Source organism: Rhea americana, unplaced genomic scaffold, assembly GCF_003343005.1.
Source record: "Rhea americana isolate MKP2758 unplaced genomic scaffold, rheAme1 scaffold_11, whole genome shotgun sequence".
In the NCBI taxonomy this organism is placed as follows: Eukaryota; Metazoa; Chordata; class Aves; order Rheiformes; family Rheidae; genus Rhea; species Rhea americana.
This window is the reverse complement of record NW_028185150.1, coordinates 1151134-1170546: the sequence shown is the minus strand read 5'-3', so window position 1 is coordinate 1170546 and position 19413 is coordinate 1151134. Positions and strand designations below refer to the sequence as shown.

The following is a 19413-nucleotide window of genomic DNA, read 5'->3' as shown; positions in this document are numbered from 1 at the left end:
TCATACAATCAATCTTATATGGTGAGATGTAAAGCCACAGTAAAGTAGGCTTCTTTAGCACTCCTACTCTCTGCTTTTTTCTCCTTCTCTGTCAGAAACAAATGAATGAGTTCATATGGCATATTTCACATCTGATGGAAAGTGGCAGCTCAGTTCCACCTACTAGCTCCTATTCCCACTCTATCCATGAATATCAAATGCATATATCCATATACAAACAGGATCAAACCCAAGTACAACTTACAGCTGCATGCCCACGTTCACAGTTGTTGGTTAATTTAGACAGCTCTTCCCAAGCTTCTCACCTCACAGAGAACCTCATCCATAAGCACTGATCATTTAATTATGATAATGACAGATACTAGGCTTTTTTACTCTTATTCATTTTCCTTCTAAGTTTTGTTTTTAAATGAGAGAGAAATGAGGGAAAAATGTAGAGAGAAAATAGAATTCTTTCCCATAATGACAGAATAGCATCTGCGCACGCACGCACACACATAAAACCAGCACATGGGGAGCCTGAAGGAAAACACCGACGATGTTTTCAACATTAATGGGAAAATCCCAAGGTTGGAGAAGGGCTGTATCAAGATTGACAGCTTTCAGAAGTGCTGAAGTTTAAACTGCCTATAAATAAGTTTTATGCTCTTCATTTCACAGAGGCTGAAGAACCTTGGCCTTTAGCAGGAGGGTTCATGGTGAGCCTGCTGTGTGGGGGACTGAAAAACAGACTTTGGAGATATACACGAGAGATGCATAGTTAACCCTTTTATAATAATAATCAGTACTTAGTCTTCTCTACTGAATCTACAGTCAGACAAAACTATTTTCGTTTTAGTATTTTCAGATAGTACATATCAGATTGTAGTTTTTTTCCTCAAAAAATCCTCAAAATACTTACAGTCTGAAAATCTTTAAAAAATTCAGATAAACTATATAGTACCATGAGGTTTATTTTCTTTCTTACTTTCCTTTTTCAGGGTTGACATTGAATAATTATGTAACATTAATCTTCTTCCTGATGTAAAACAAAAAACAACAAAAACACTAAGTCAGCTAGAGAAAGAGGCAACCTGTCTACATGCAGTGGTGAGAAACAGTATTTCAGGACAGTTACCTTATGGGACCAAATGTCAAAGAAAAAACACATTTTAATATAATGCACTGGTAATTCTTCTTCAGTTTAATTCAATGAGGTTCTATTATAGTGCTCACATTGTTGCTTAATGTAATTGTTAGCTAAAAGTTATTTAGATTTACATAATAAAAGTACCCTAAAAATTGGGAATGAGCCAAAGTAATTTCCATATAACAATCATTACATTTAACTGCTTGTATATATTCAAAATGATGGGCCATTACTGGTAGCACACTGTACAATTTAATCATTTTTTTAAGTTTATATATACATATATACACACACACACGCACACACACACATGTACACCCCAATAGGGTTTTGACATTGGATTGCTCTGGAGAAACAGCATATTTTCCTAGGTTTCATATATAAAAATGCCTTTATGCCACTATTGTAACTTCATCTTTATTAATTTATACATATCTAAATATATACATATTGACAACAAATCATATACCTAGTGAGATTTCATGTAACATTTTAAAAAGAATTGGCTAAGTACTACAACTGAATATTTTACACATCTATTCCAAAAAAAGTCTACTCAAGAACTCAAGAGAAATATTTTTAACTACTTAAAAAATGTTTATGAAAATATACTATACAATTGTGGCACACTGTGGCTACTAGAGAATAGGCACAACTCATTTATAAATAAGTCAGCTCACTGTTGAGTTGGATTTGTTTTTATGTGATGACAGTCTTTATTTTGATTAGGTATTTTTAGCAAAATCAAAACACTTACTGATTCACAGCAGCATACGTACATTATATGATTTAACTAGCTGCAGAAAAGAAGTAAAAGAAAAACTAACATTATAAAATAAAATGGAATTGTTCTCTCATAATATAGTAAAACACAAACATAAAATTCAGTATATACAGAGTACTTTTTTCCAAACAGCAATTCTAAAAATATTTCCAAAGTTCACATTATTTAAACACTTACAAGCCTTTATTGTACATATTTTATGAAGTAATTTAAGAATGAATTCTGAGTACATGTTTATTTCCTTATATCCATGACTCAGAAGGTTAGAGTTTTAACTTTTTTTTTTTTTTTTTTTTTTTTTTTTTTTTTTTTTTTTTTTTTTTTTTTTTTTTTTTTTTTTTTTTAAATGTTTTTTTTTTTTTTTTTTTTTTGGTGGCTATATTTATTGATGAGATATTCTACTTTTTGTAACAAGAATTTCATTTCTTAGATTATGAAGAAAATTAAATGTGAAATTTCCTTCCTTCTCTTCAAATATAATTTCAACTATAAAGCATACATAATAATCTCTCTCAAAATATTTTAGATATGTTGTTGATGAGGAAAGGGATAAAGGAAGGGTGAATGATGTGAACCAAAGAAAGCAAATTAACAGGAGTACAATGTAACAACTTAACTCTGTTAAGAATAAAATCTGTATCCTTGAATTCTGAAAAACTTGATTCAAGACATCACAAATCCAGAAATAAACTCTGTAGACTACTCTATCACAGAGAAGTGGTAGTGGATGACTGGACAGCAGAGAGCAGGCAGGAAAGGCAGAAGGGGATCAATGCCAGCAACTAAACCTGTGTAAATCTGCCTTCAACAATATGTGAGACTTTACAACAATTTTGAAAGGAAATAATATTGAAGGAAATGGAGGTAAATGGAAAACTAGATAAAACGGAACAAAGGTTATCTAATGTAGATTGTGTCAAAGTAATCTATGGTTTTCTTTGACAGGTAATTTTTAGACGGAAGAGCAGTGGCTGATTTCATCTCTTGTTGCATAGGAAATTGCTAGTCATTCTAGCATAGGTGGAAGAAAGAAACTATAACCTGGATAAGGAAATTGCTCTTTCGAGAATATGGCAATGGGAGTTATAGAGGGGGGAAGAATCAAGCCACAGAAAGTTAACATAGAAATTCTTCAAAGAACAGTTTGGAATCTAGGTGCTTCTTATCTTCATTGAGACTGTGGCTCCAAAAATAGAGGTGAGTCTATGAATTTTGCTCCTCGTAAAATTAGGAGGCATCATTCATATAGGGCGGAGTTGAGATATCATAAGAAAGAAGCAAATGATGACAGAGTAACAGAAGTAGAATTAAATGTAGCAGTGGAAAACACAAGTTCTTATACCTGCAGGGAAATAACAAGAATTTCATTTTGAGTCAGAGGCTCGTTAGATATGAGTGAGGTGGATTAGTTAGTCATAAGATGACATAAAATTACTTGGTAATATGAACAACTGTGACACGGACTTAACCAATTGACTGTAGGCTACCAGCGGGTGATAACATATCTCCTACAATCCTCAACCATTTCGATAGAGAAGAAGGAAAGAGAACAGAAGACAGATCATGACTTTTTAGAGTAGGAATTAGGAGACTTTCAAGAAGGGAAAAGTTCCTTTTTCATGGATCATTTTCATATTTTGCATGGTAGAGTCACAAAGAAAATCAAAGCAATGGGATAGAAAACAATTCAGCATTACTGACATTTCACTCTGATGAATATTACAACTCTATTGAACTAATAAGTACATAATAAAGCATATGCTGATGAAGTCAAATTTCATCATACAAAACAGTAAACCCAAAGTTTTAAAAATGAATCTTTTAATGAAAACCAATGGCTTACATCTAATCATTATTTAAATTTTGCAAATGCATTAGAATCATAGTCAACTGTGCAGTGAGCTGAATATTGGTCCATTGGATGGACATATGGATAATCATCCTGAATAGTTCCTGCTTTATTTAGACTGTTAGCACTGTTAGTTTAGAAACATTTCAGATACATCTTTAGAGATAAAATATCAATAACACAAGAACTATTCAGGCTGATTATCCACAACACTGAAAAATGGGGAACACACAAGAATCCTACCTTTTCCATTTATGCCTGGAGCACAGAATTCAAATACTATGATGAAATCTACCCAAAGTAGAAAAGTGAAAAAGAAAAAAAAAAGATTTTGTTACAGTTCCCACATGCTGTAATAGACCAGAAATACTACACAACAATAATACCCTAAAAGAATCTTCACAAAGCCTTGCATCACTACATTGTTTTAAAAAAATAATAAGATGTTTGAGGCATAATTTCTTTTTCAATTTACTTGAAGAGTAAGCCTTGCAGTTCAATAACTGTTTTTTTTCAATAAAAAAGATTTGAATTTGGGAGAAATTTGCCTTAGTAGTTATGAGACCAACTGTCTCAGCTCCGACTTTGTGAAGACTGGTAAATTACCACACCTCTTATCAGCATGTCAATTTTCAGTAGAATAAGAATTTTCCATGAGTTTCTAATGTTTTGTTTACCCAAGCCATAAACAGAATAATCATTTTAGGCTAAAGAAGATAAAATCTTAATCTCTGTGCAAACACTGAAACCTCAAAGATACAGTACAGTACATAGCATAAATGTGCACTCTTTTGTCTAAAAAGGATGGATTGGCTGACTGAATTCATTCATTCTACTTTTGGCCCTGAACTCTACAGTCTCAGTGTGATCACTCTTTCCATGCTGATGGAGAGGAAATCCCTTGCTGGACGTTGTTCTATTGAGTGCGGTCTTCTCACCTTTCCCTGCAGAGTTGTACGTATCATCGCAATAGCGAAAGGTTTTTGCTCTGCTGTATGCCTTATGTTATTGGCTTACTTAAAAAAAAATACATGATTTTTCTCTAAAGAAAACAAAGGATTTTTAATACAGCATGGTGTTTTAAAAAAGCTGCATTTCACTGTTGCTTAATGAATTTAGCTGGTATTAAAATAAAGCCCATCTTGTCATTCGCATGAATGCTCTTGTTTTACTCATTTTCTCTTCAAAACAGAAACTATTTTTTTACCTAACTTTAGTAACAGACTAGTATTTCTTACTATTAAATCGGTAACTTAGACTGACGGGAGGGGGTAGACGGGGTAGTGAGGGAGACAGATGTGTTCTGTTTCATTGACTCTGAATAAAGTACTACCAAAAATAYGGACTCGCGATGAGGTTTTTAAACAAATGAACTATGAAAGGTTCTCCACATGATCAAAAGCAGCTGCTGCAAAGAACTGCCCCACATACTGCTGTATGTAATCTACGTAAGACAACTTCACAAGGATTTCTCTGCTGAGGCAAGGACACGGCAAATGTGTAAAGGAAGGGGAAAAAAATACACTGCATGTGTCTCATAGCACTTGCATAATCAGACTTTTCCAAGCATTTGCTCTAAAACATGTATACAGACCTGATAAAAGATATGAAAATAGAGTTAGCCTGGCTTCTTGGTAGTTCACTGTTAATGCAAAACCAAGCTTAAAACAAGACAYAGTCTAAAGATATTAACTCTATAGTGTCTGTTTCTGTTATAACTAGGATAAAATATAATTAAACTGGAAAGAACAGACAGGATGCCGGTTTTCTTCTTGAACGACAGAAATGCTATATATCTTGTGAAGTAAATAGTAAGTAGAACTAGTACACATAATTAGAAGGAGGTATTTCATATCACCAGGAAATACAGATCAGTGGCTACAACTTCCTTTCTCAGTAACTCATGATCATCCTAATCTTATCAACAAACTTCTTCAGTGTTTGGCTGTTTGTGCAGCTTTGCTAGTCCTGTGCTGTACCTACAGGTGACAGATTGCAGTCAGAGGGCAAGCAGTGCCATCATGCCCAAAAATCTGCCTTGCTCACAAAATCCTGTAGTAAGCAATCAGGAATCCTCTCCATCTGTAGTCCTGCTGGACATTGTAAAATGGAATTCCCAATCTGGTAAGAGAGAGTATCAATTCCCCCTACTACTCTTAACAAAAATCAATCATTTCGTAACTYGTCTTCCTTGAGTGATAGATCCTCTGTTGAAACAAAACAGTAATTTGACCAAAGAAAAAAAAAAGCTATCACAATGGCATTACATAAAAACATCAAAAATGGTCATAACTGCTATTGTGGGGAGAAAAAATATTCTAAACAAGCTCTATGTCATTTGGAAAAGTATCACTTTTATGGGTGTGAGCACAACACGGTAGCTGTGGATGAGGAAGCAAAATAAAAAAGATGTTTATGCAATAGGTTCTGCACGTTCCATATTTGTATCTTTGCTCTGAATATATCAAAATTATTTCTGAAACTAACTCATAGCAACAATAAATCTTTTCCTTATTCTGTGTTGATATCTGCAACTAAACTGTATTACATATATCCTGTATTAAATCCACATATACAACTACCCATGGACATCAACAGGAAAACCATGTAGAAACTGAGCACAAAATAGAGGTCAAAGAGAGCTTTGCAGTGAGAAGCACATTAAAGAGATGCAAACATGCTAAATAATTCTTTTCAAATAAATTTTTAAAATGATTTATTATCTAGAAATATCAAAAAAACCCTATGCAAGGTCATTTTTTACACTAGAGTGGCAAGCATTACATGTGCAATCTTGCCAGCCCAAAGAATTCAATCATTGACAATATGTATAAAAATATTATGAGGTTTAATTTGTGAGAGTTAAATGATAATAAGTTCATTCTTTTTTGTTCTTTCACGTTTTGAGCCATAAGGACAAAATATGCCTGGTATTATAATTAATTCTCATATAAAACATCATGAATAGCTAAATGCACAAGCTCCTGGAGACAGAAGGCAGAGGAAATATCTAGGAATATGTTTACAGTGTCCTGATGCTTTTTTGGAGGCTGAACTGAGTCAGGTCTCTGCTTTCTTCCTTCCACAGCCAGGAAAAGGACCCCAGAATGAGAACTACACTTGAAATCCCCATGAGCTGCATGAAGGTTGTGTATGCATTATATGTTTTCATTCTCTGCTCCACACCTACAAAGGTTAGACTTCCAAAAAAAANAAAAAAAAAAAAAAAAAAAAAAAAAAAAAAAAAAGTCTTTTTAAAGCTTTCATTTTAGTACAATTGTTTGAATGCTGGAGTTTAACAGAAAGTAGACAGTATCAAAAGACTGTAAAAGCTACAAGAGCTGACAATGCAGTATGTGCCAAGAGTGGTGACATGCACAAACAGCTTTTGAGAGCAACTCTATTTGCCAGCACATAAGATGATGCATAAAGGATAGACTGTCAACTAGCTGTATGCATTTTAACTGACCGTTACTCTTTTTTATTTATTTTTTTCTCTCTCTTTCAACTGAGTTGTTGCTTCAAATATCAAGTACATGTAAGAATTCCTGGCTGGAAGGATCTATCTCCATCCACACGTATCACTGTGAAAACCCTGCATTTCTTGGGAACAATACCAACTGATAAAGAGCAGAGCAGCCAGCTCAGTTCTTGGCAGCCAAACCACATGTCAGAAATAGAGATAATTCAAACTGTTGAAGAACTTGCCAGGGAAAAAAAAAAAAAAAATGAGGCCACAGTAAAAAGACACAATCTGGCATTTGGATTTCTGACCTCTGTGAAAAGGAATAGAGGGATTTTATAAAATACTGCCTCAATGAGACAGCACAGGCTCTGCAAATCTTGGTTTTAATTAATCAGGTAACATTTCATACTACAGGAAAGTTTGCCCTTGATAAAAATAAATGAAAACTGAGGCAATAGAAAAAAAAATCAGCATAAAGTTTGATATGAACTACCTGTACATTTAGAAAATGTACATATTTCTTAGTAAATGAATGAATTTATAAGTCCTTCTAAAATTTGGGCAGGTCAATATTCTTCACTTTTAAATTTCTTTATAAAATTTAATAGAGTAACTGTTGGACATCTTCCTTTTTCCATGTTCACATTCTAGCCTGTCAACAACTATATTGTATGTCAATTTGTTGGAAATTCTATTTTAACATAACCAGAAAATCAGACTTAGCAGGTATAGTTAAAAATAAATAAATAAACAAATAAACCTAAAAAGCTACACAAGTTCAAAGTGATTTAACCAACAGAAGAATATCACTTACTCTACTAAAGAATGTTTGATTTTCGTCTGAGTTTTGCAGCTAGGTTTTGAAAATAAAATCTTTATTTGACCTGAAGAAACTTCTCCTCCATGTCAATGTCCATGTTCTATAATATGTATCACACTCTCCAAGCTGACATAAGACTTCTTTTCTCAGTGATGACGAAGATTAATTGTAAGAGAAATTTACAATGAATATTTAAATTTGAAGAAATTAAAGTGAATTATGATACTCCTTTCAATCATATTTATGCAGACACAAAGGACACTACAAAATAGACCACTGTTTATACCCCAAGTGGGCAACATACTCAGTACTTCTTGGGAGGACCTATTTACCAAATCATGTTTTATGAGAGATTACAGCTGAAGAAATGTACAATATCTTACTGTATTACATTTTGAAAAAGGATTTTACACTACATAATATCTGATATTCTGATTGAAGCTTTCCATTAAAATATAGAAATATTTTTTAATGTAGTTTCTGCAGTGGGGTTAGAGGAAATCTTTCTTCCCTGCCCCTTTCTCCCACACACGGTTCTCCCCTCACAAATGGTATGGTAGAAATATAAGTGTCAAAGCAACATCCCAATATTCTTATGACATAGTGTCCTAACACCTTTCCTCCTGTCAAATAACAGTCCAGGTATGAAAGATGACTGTCACATTGAAAAAAAAAAAAAAAAAAAAGAAGAAGAGAGAGAGAGAAAATCTTTTGATAAAGTTTAAAAGCATTTGGCAAGACATGGTTAGGAATAACTATGAAAGAAAACATGTAAATGTGAACTTCATATTCAATATTTCTTAAATGAGCTACTATAATTTGTCATGCTACAAACTTGCTGACACTAGTTTACTGGTAGATCTTTGAATCATGGCTTTCAATTACTAATATTCAAGTATGCACAAACATGCCATGAAACGTTGACATAATTTGATTCCACTCAATATACATTTCAGCACCTGAGACAGTACATTAGAAATACATGCACTGAGACTTTCCAAAGTATATTAGAAACATCAAAACAAAAACTACTCCCTTCAATACCTCCATCACACATATGCACCGTACTAGAGCCAGATCAGGGAATCTGATCTGTGTTAGATTTTCTCAATCTATCCCTATCTAGAAGACCTACAGAGAATACAACACCACCCTTTCAAAGAAACAAACTAATGCCTAAATTATTAGTAATAAACACAGAGCTAGAAGAACGAGAATACAGTCCTTGTCAGAGTACAAGTTTTTCTTCAAATATAACACAGGAAGGTTAAAAAAAAAAAAGAGAGAGAGAGAGCGAAAGCTTGCTTTCTATTACAGTATCTTAAGTATAGCAGAGCTCAAGTACAATATAAATATGAATCCATCTCTTATCCAGAGCTCAAAATTTAGAGCAGTCTGATTGGATATTTACCATTTCTGGGACATAGAAAGCAAGCAAACAGATGCAAGTATTTTACAAAAGGTTCAAAGATAATGAGCTCTATATTGTAGGTAGCACCAAAATGTACATCAAGTGATTTGAACATCAATCACTTTTTCCCCAGTCTGTATCTCTTAAATTCTTTTCCTGCCCAAGCAGAATGAATCAGGATTCGGTAAAGCACAGCTGTACAGAATAAGAATGATCTATAAGATAAGGCTCATGAAAATCAAAACAAATTTACATATTGAGCATAGGTGAGGTTTTTTGAGTCCTTAAGGAGGGAAAGGAGAGAAAAAAGAAAAAGAAGTCATCATACCTCAAAATACATTAAAAATGGATGAAGACCAGATGGTAAAAAGTGATTATCTATAAAAGAAACTTAGATATTTTCTAACATATTCCAAAAGGCTCCTTCAGGCCAGTGTTATGGCACCTTTAACCTGGCATCTGTGGCCAGGACATATGAGGTTTTTACACCTGTTTAGCATTATATCCATCTTATGCTTTTTCCAGTTGACAAAAGAACATTGCTTGCATCTTACAGTCACAGTTGTGCTTTGTTAGCTCCAAAGAGAGATTTAATAGTTGATTTATCTATCATTTAATTGCTTCTGTACTTCCTTTTACTTATTTACTTCCTTTTATTACAACAGTATGTTTCAGTTAAGTCAGGACTTTTTTACAGCACTGCGTCATGAGCAAAACTCTATCATATTCATTTTCTTGTGCCAGGCTTATCACTGTCATACAGATCTTCCAATAGCACTTGAAGAAACATGACCACCCTCAACCCTGGCTCCATTTCTCCTGCTCCACACTGAAAGAAGCATAATCACTGATTTATGTTTACACATACATTTCACATGAGAGCAAACAAGCTCAAATCATAGGTCAATACTTGCAGAAAGGTTTTATGATGATCTCTCATTTCTTTGAGAGATCATTTCTCCATCTCTGAGAGATCATTTCTCCGTCCTACACTACAGACACACTGGGACTGACTGCTTCAACCTAGAATAGGATGACTAGGGTGTACAGTAAACCTACTGACCACATTAGCTACTGAAAAACAGCTCTACAGATTCCAGATTCATGCTAAGAAGATTAAAAGACACTGAATGTACCCCATACACAGCCACACAGAGGGCAAGAGCTCACTTGTGCTCCACTACATTTCCAGATACTCCTGAAAGTCTTAAGATTTAAGGGGATACTTTACTTTTGCAAACTAACATCAGCTATCCTCAAAAATATTACCCTTGGCTCTGAAAAATAGAGCAGTAGTTTTTCACTGCAGGCATAGAAATTCCCTAACCACAGGAACTAGCTGAAATTGTAAATGTATTTTTCGTCTCATATTTATTTTTTATCAACTAGGACAAATGAGTAATTCTTGTTTGTTATACAATTCTATATCTGAGTCCTCCAAACACGGCAAAATGAAAAGACTTGTACATAGAAAGGAAATAAAGAGACCAGTTATATTCAAACTATGCAACATATCACCACTGCATGAATATTCAGTTCATTCTTTCTAAAGCTCTTATTCAATATTTACTTAGGCAAAGCTCCCATTGATTTCCCTAGGAGCTTTGACTGAATAAAGACATTGAGTTCCAGTGGTGTTTTTCATTGATTAAAAAAAAAAAAAAAAAAAAGTCATCAAAGTGTTTTTTTGTTTGTTTGTTTTTGGTTTTTTTTTAAGAATGATAAGTAGGTTGCACCATGATTACAAAACATTGCCAACCAGACTGCTGTATAGGTACGCATCCTGCCATTTGTCAGTAAAAGAAGTTCCTGGGAGAGCTGAAGTTTGCCAGCCTGGAGCATAAAAAGGCTCCCTATCCAGCATAACAGTCAGACTCTAACCATCATTGCTCATCAGCTGCTGGGCAAAGAGAAGGCTTTAAAGAATCCACAGAACTACCAACATACCTGGTATCTGATATCTCTTATCTGTTTTATCACTCCTTTATGAGAAGAAATACTGTAGCATTCTGCTGTGTTCATAATACAGCCATTTTTCACTCTTTAATGTCTTTAGAAGTTTTTTTTTTTTTTTTTTTTTTTTTNATAAGTGACTTCTAAGTAGGAGCTGATCATGTTTTTAGAGGCTCTTAGCCATAATATAACTGTGTATTTTGTGGGAGGAGAGGATATAAAAAGCCTTTTTTTTTTTGGTCAGGTTTGGGTTTAAAACAGAGCTTTACGTCACAGGGATTATAGAGGTGGAAAGCTCAGACAAAGTTTCTGGTGGGCCAAATGGCACTCTGTCTGCAACAGCATTATGTATGCTATATTTTGTCCTTTCATGAGTAAAGGACACTCTCACTGCTAGGACATTCCCAGTTTCCCCCCTTTAGTCCCTATATTTTGTCCAGGATGAACAAGAGCAGAGCAGCCTGAACTCAGGCTATTAAGGAGAGTGTGCTTGAACAGTCAACAGAGAATYTGGGAAATTCAATCCTGAGCACCAATGTATCAGTCGTAAACATGGTATTCCTTTACAAGGAAACCAGTATTTAATGGCTTGTGATACTTCTTTATAACATGTATTTCCAGTAGAATATTTTGATGGAACTGGAATTCATCTTATGTAACTTTTGATGTCTACTGTCTATACAGCTACAGCTGACCTAGTCAGCTGTCTATATTTCCAGCCCTAATCACTAATGAGAAATCGGCACTTCAACAGTGCCGAATATAAAGTAAATTAGCTTTACAAATACATAAATAGATAAAATCAGCTTTATAAATATACATATCTAAATATGTATAAATTTATATATAAATCGATTGACTTATACTAGATAACTAACTTTGCATGAGATAAACTACTTCTTCCTTCAAGAACAGCTTTTTTCTTTTCATTGACTAAAAACAGAGTCAATTAGGTCAGAAGGAGAAATCTAAGTTTCAGATTTTTAAATTTGGGCAAATGAGTCTTAACTTTTGTGCCTCTATAGAAACCCTTACAATCATCATATAGTTTAAAAGTAAAGCACCTTTGCTAATTAATGAAGCAGTGAAAATTCAGGAACATTGTCTGCTGCTCCTATTAGTTCCAAATGAAACCGTTTTTAGAAAGAACTTATCTTTTGCAAAATGCTTCTCATTTGGATTTAAGGGTGGACTGATAAAAGCCTGAAAAAGAGCAAGATCTATTTCAGCAGCTGGCCAAATAAAGAATACTATTAAGAATAAATTCAAATATCCCAATGTGCTTTTTCTAATCTAATTTTCCCTCAAGACCACATGTAAATACGTTAATATTTACAATTTACTTTGCTAAAAGTTTGTTATAGAAATAGGCACTCTACCAGCAAGGCACAAGCAATAGCTTCTTCTTGAGCACTACCAACTAATGAGATATACTTAATAAAAAAGTAATTAGATCTGCTACCCAGCTGGTTAGATTTCCTAACCATATTTTTTCTTTATCCTTTGTGATTTAAAACCCTAGAGGTAGTTTTCTTCAGTTGTCTATTAAATAGGTATGATATTTAAATAATAATTCTGTTACTAATTTAAATCTACTTAAAATGTCAGAAGTTTCTACACTTTCAATCACTTTTCAAATTATTGCAGGGAAAATACTCATTAACAAGAATATAAAAATGTATCAATTTTACCTCTCAGTCCACACTACATTTTGCTAAAACTGAAAAATAGTCCAATAATTTTTAATAAACACTAAAAACTGTCTTCTGAAAAAATAAACATTCAGACTAAGCCTCCTTTTCATTTCGTGAACACTAATTAGCATGAGTGGTACCAGTTTCAACTGGCAGGAGAACTGCAGTCTTCTTTTAAAAAAATTAGCCTATAATGCTATATGTATACATACATAGAACAGTAACACATAACATATGAATTAGTATGAGTAAATACATACAAAACCCCTACAGAGATAGAATTTCTACTAATCAGGTTTGGTTAAACCTTCGCATTTTTTTTTCATATTATCTCATTCCCCCNNAAAAAAAAAAAAAGCAAAACTGCTTTCATCACAATAGAACATTGTATCCCCTAGGCATGTATATTTTCCACTCAGGAGAAGCAGCTTTTGTCAGGATGGCACTTACGTAATGGCATGGCAGGATGGCAATATACTGAAACACATGGATATCTCTTTCATCTTTAATCTGAAGTCATGTGCAGCCCTTAACTGCCAAGGTTACAAGTTATAAATTATACATATGGAAAACATATTTTACATTAAARAATTATCAAATTAATCTATCAACACAGTATAAAAAACAATTTTATCACTACTAGTTTTGTTTTCTATCCCTCTTCGTAGTATTACTGAAAACCAAGAAGTGACGTAAGAAGAGGAAAATTTAACTCTACACTTCAGAAAATTCTTAAAAAAAAATTAATATGTACATGTGGAGGCACTTCCCCAAAGATTTTAAATGTTAGTATTTCTTTTATCATGTAAATCCACAAATTGCCCAGTCCATTCTAGGACACAGCACTCTGAATTGAAGACTGTTTGGTCTCACTCACCCCACCTCTGCTACCACCATCGCTGTTGAGAGCAACTAAAAACAACGAGTACAAATACAGAAGTACTAAGAAGCAATACTGACTTACCAGTGAGCAGAAATCTAGTTCTGTGAGGTACTCTGCTTTAAATCTGTGAGCGACAATGAAAGCAGAGGGTCTCTCATTTGAGGAACGGAAGTCATAATTTGAAAGATGTGTATTTTCAACATTGYGGTGTTCTTCAATTTGCTTGTTTGGGGTGGGAGAGGCAAGAGAGAGACATTTGCCTTGTTTTTCCCAACTAAAGTTTTTAGAAGCTGCTGCTAAGTTTTGGCTGCTAAGGTTCTTACAGAAAATGAATTAGTAGGCAGATAATGGCAGATATATTATACAAAATGTATGAATATATGATATATTGCAAGTCATATTATACGGGTTTTCTACTGCCGAACCATAACAATACARAACAAATATTATACTTTACATATAGTCATAAAAGTACAAATTATTTTGTGAGACAGGTGTAACTGGGTAAGTCAGGTTAAAGTTTGTCATTGTTATTGATCTGTATGGATATACGTTTACACCTACTTATCCTGTAAGAAAGTAGAAAGATCACAAAAGTCAGGCTACTGACTGCAGTATCATTAAGATCTGATTAAGTTAGTGTTGGCTTTGCAACTCTTGACTGGCGAACGGTACTTTAACTAAAACACAGTGAATCCTAACATACAATGTAAATGTTAACATACAATGCAAATGTTATCATTAGCATGCATAACATACTTTATACATAACCTACTGCATTTTCTTTACACATTGACTTTGAGAATGTTACTACTTGCTTGTCACTATCCATCAATTTGATATCCATCAAAATGACCAAATCTGCTCCATCCATTCTGCTGACTGAGCCCAGGGACAAATATGCTTATAGGAATTTGTAAAGTAAGAGCAATGGGATGCAAATTGTGGGTTATATTCAATGTAATCGACCCAAGGCCTTCATCTGAATTCTTGACCTTGAAAGAGTGAAATAAATTTTGACAGATGCTTCCAAAGGTATTGATTTGATGTGCCATTAATACAAGCTTTTGATGTTACTGTACTAAAAACATGTAAAACACACCACACATGTCGGTAGTATTTTATTCATGTAAAAAAGTGCTCAGAGATCCCCTGATCTCTGATGGGGTCTCAGTTGTTACCTCAGAGGGAATATAGATAATAATAAACATAAGATAAATATTAATGGGAATAAAGGAAATTTAAAGACATTTCTGTTTTCTTCTCTTCTATGCTTTACATCAGCCACAAACTAACAATAAAAGAACTACATTTTAATGTAAATTGTTCACGAGAAACAACATTTCATTATATTCTAAATGCAATTCATGAAGTTGTCAAATAGAAAGAGCCTACAAATCTCTTCTGTACTGATGATTAATATCAGAATGAAATTCTGAAACATTTTTCTAAATGAAGTTACAATAGTAAGTAATCTCTTCCCTGGGGATATTACTTGTATAATATCTTGCATCTGATAATATAATCAAGGTATGTGATCACTGAATCCTTTATATGAAAAGTCTCAGTATCATTAACATTCATCCTCTGTTAGCTTCAGAAGAGGTCTTCTACTGTAGCATTAACAATAAGTCCCAGAGATACATAATAATAATAAACATTTCAGGGTGTATAGAAATTACAATCATTGTGGAACAAATATGAAAATCTGAATTGAGAAAATAGAAGATTCTGTAAAAGTGGAAAGCTTTACAAAGAGAAATAGGTATAAAGAGGTGAGAATTTACATGAAAAGTCCCTAATTTGCTGTCTTTATTTCCATTCACTGCCAAAATTAGCATTAATAATTTTTAGTCACAGTTGAGTTAAAGTGTGTAGGGGTTTAATTATGTTTTGTGCAACACTTCAATTCTAGAGAGTTTCAGAAAAAGGACTGCATCTATTAGAGTGCCAATTTCTGGCAAGTTCTCAAAGGCTGATTTAGTGACTTGCTAATTTACAGTGGTAGAGCCAGCTCCCAATAAAATAAAACTCTCTGCTAGCCCTATGAAAAAACTTTACAGGAGTACTTGCTTTGATCCTTCTTTTAAAACTCACATTTACCTTATATACTTTCTCACTCTTGACCACATATTACATATGTCTTTCAGTTGCTTTGGAAGTGTAATTCCTTGAGAGGAAGAAAGCATAAGAAACTGTTAACATAAAGCAGCACTACAACAGAACTTTTAAAAGATTTGAGTTTCCAACAACAATTATTACCTTTTTTGGTAGGAAACATCAGTGTTTTTCTTTAGGAAAAAAAAACAGAAATAAACTTTCATATTCAAGGTGATAGGGCTTGTCATCTTCAGGTAACTTAAAAACTTCAGTCTTTTTTACTCAAAAGGAGGAATACTGCAGATCCTTTAAGAAAGAATTAATTCTAAACATATCGATTTTTGATCCTGAAACTTTTCTTTAGAGAAATGTTAGTAACATTAGCACTGATGCTTCAAGGTGAGATGCAAAGGTCTTTACTTCGGTGTTTTCTTACTGGGAGTTCATCTGAAAAAAGCTAAAGTAAAACTGTAGTCTTCAGCATTTGGTACTAAAAAAGAATCATAAAATTAAGAAGAAGCAAAGTGTATTACTTTAGAAAAAGAAGAAAAATATCACTGTATTTTCTTTGGTGATTGACAGCCTACTCTACAATCCAGCTATCAAAGTAGACACGAGGAAACTGAAGTTTATCTGTTCTTGCAGATGTACTAAATGCATTGATGCCTTTAATGAGTAGGACAACCTGCAGGAAGGTATTTCAATTCCCGGTAAACTTCTCAAGAAGAAAGAAATAAAGTTAAAATGGGTATATAATGGCTGCTACATGTATCTGCTGTAATCAGTAATTATGGCAAACCCTTTCATCTGAGCTCATTTTATGAAACCAAACGGTATAGCCAAATTCATAGCTTGAGACTTGAGATGGAAATTGTCACTTTAGAAACCACACTAATTCTACCACCCAAACGTCCCCATCTAAAAATATTTTTCTAGATCAGATATTAAAAAGGAGAAATCCATACTAGATTAGTCAAGTTCATCTAGTTCAGATGTTAACACTCACATTTAAATGTCCTTTAATTTACTGTCCCCACAATCAGTTTCCTAGTCCGTAACATGGGAAGGATACTTCCTTCCGCAATTCAGATGGATGTTTTGAAATGGGAGTTAGAACACATTCATAAATAAATATACTCTAAATTTATAAATGCTGACTTAAATGTGAAAAAGAAATCCATTAATTCAAGTCACCCATTTGATACTGTAATTAAGTTTGGCTTGTTTTTGAGAAGTATTTGAGAAAAACAGCGGTAATTGTGTTTCATAACTGAATTGTTTTATCCTTCGTAATTCCGTATTGGGAAGAAGCTTGATTCTTTTTCTCAAACCTTATTTCCTAAATTGTAAGAGTGACCTCTAGTGCTTTATTGCTTTGTTGTGTGCTGCAAGTCTTTTTGCAACGGTTTTAATATGCCTTCCTATAAGCAACTGATTTAGTTCCGTGCATAGTGCCAAATGCTATTAATGTGCAATTCAATTATCATGGTCTTGTGAAAATGGATGTATTCATAAACTGCACAATGTAGAATGATGAAGAGAATTAAAGCTGAGGCTGGATTGCAGCAGGGTGTTTTACAAGAGGAACTTAGTATTCATGTTTAGGGCTACTCTATGCACTTGAGTATCAAATTAGATATCATTACTGAATGACAGCACAAGATCATTTTGGTGCTGCAATGTGAAYGGCTGGCCCCTGGGAGCACGTTTAGTTTACAAACCATCCTTATGCTACAAACCATCCCTGGGCTATAGATCCACCCAGCACTTCAAACTTCCCTGTCACAGCTTAAATGTTTCCAAGGAGCTATCCCCAGCTGCCAGCCTCTAAGGTTATTCTGACCATTCCCACTTGCTCTGTTGTTCACTTTCTTCCCATGCAGGCAATGCTTCTGCCTTCCCTGTTCCTATGATGTGTGGCCAGTGCCTTAACAGGAAGGGGAGAAAATGATGCTCAGTTTAGGTTATGAGCATCTGGCATTTAGGCAACTATTCTACTATGTGTATACCAAATGAAATCCTTTCAGTTTGCTAAAGCTGAAATGGAATAAGAATACCTCAGAACAATTCCTGAATAAGAAAAACCTTGAAAATTAGTTTCTTGTTAAGTTTTTTTCCAGTACAAAAAATCTTAATATAATTCAGCACTGAAACCAGAGATTTTAGTGTATAAATCAAATTTGCCTCCTAGAGGGCACATTCTCTTAAACATAGTAATCACTATCATCTTCATTTTGCCATATTACCCTACTGGCTAACTATGATTTACTCATTTTTTAAAAACTTTCTGCTGGAACTGATAGCATTCACTTCTTTAGTCATGCATGAACACTATTCCCTAAGCAATCAATGCAGAGCCCATAAAGTCCTGCTCTCCACATTTTCCTGTTACATTTGTACTGCTCTTGAACAGCACAATAGTATTCATCAGAGTTATCTGAGTGCCAGCTTAATACAGAGATGCAAATACTAACCTGTAAAATTACAAATTGCTAAAAACCAAGCTGATGCAGTACATAATAGAAATCTGCCAGTAATTTCCTTGTAAGATATAATTCCTTGGAAAATGCAGCATTTATAACACAAAGTAAAGATGAAAATGAGGCTAAACATGCAATTCTCTAGTAAAATGTTGCTTTCAGATAGCCCTAGAATATATATAAGCTTTATAAGCAATACACTCTATTTGACTAATAACAAAAATCTATAAAGGGATTTTAGAATATTTTCAGCCTAGTAACTTACTGTTATGATTTCCAAGCTGTAAGCATTTCTCTCAATTATATTTATTCTAAAGGCAGATAAAATACCAGAAGTTTTCAAAACACTCTGGTTTGAGTTTTAAACCATACGCAATACTTACATTTATTCCCTGTCACTAGTGTGGTCCAGTTATGAACAGCTATGAGAGCCAGCAGCTTCAGGAAGATTTCAGTGACAGAATCCATGTTCACATTCACTGAGGCACCCAAAAGAGACAGAGTATTAGGAAACAGCTGCTCTGCACTTCAGTCCTCTAGTCTCRCCCCTTCTTCACACTGCCTCTCTCTCCTTGCAGTGTTTCCCAGAGGCCAGATACCTCAGTCAGCTGCCCTCCGCATCTTCTCACACATGCATGCCCACCTCCCAGTCTGCTTCTCCCCCTAACAACAGCAGTCCCTGAAGAGCAGCAGCAAGAATCTCTCCTCTGATTTCACAGCATCACTCAGGGCTAAATTGCTAGCCTAGCCTGCACGGCTCCGCTTACTGAAGCTCCATGCTCCTAGCGTGTCCTGGACACCCCTGGTGGTGACAGGTAGGAAATGGGAGGCTGTGATGAAAGCC

At 34.3% G+C, this 19413-nt stretch overlaps 1 protein-coding gene across 2 annotated transcripts in view; it reads right to left on the bottom strand.

The window, feature by feature from the left end:
- The window catches only part of LOC146601019 (contactin-associated protein-like 4), a 230671-nt gene extending 211634 nt beyond the window's left edge, over positions 1-19037 (bottom strand). For both annotated transcript variants that reach the window (XM_085312730.1, XM_085312739.1), the window contains exon 1: positions 18953-19037. In XM_085312730.1, the coding sequence (XP_085168856.1) occupies positions 18953-19037 (85 nt within the window). The remainder of the gene's footprint in view (positions 1-18952) is intronic.
- Positions 19038-19413: the final 376 nt, after the last annotated feature.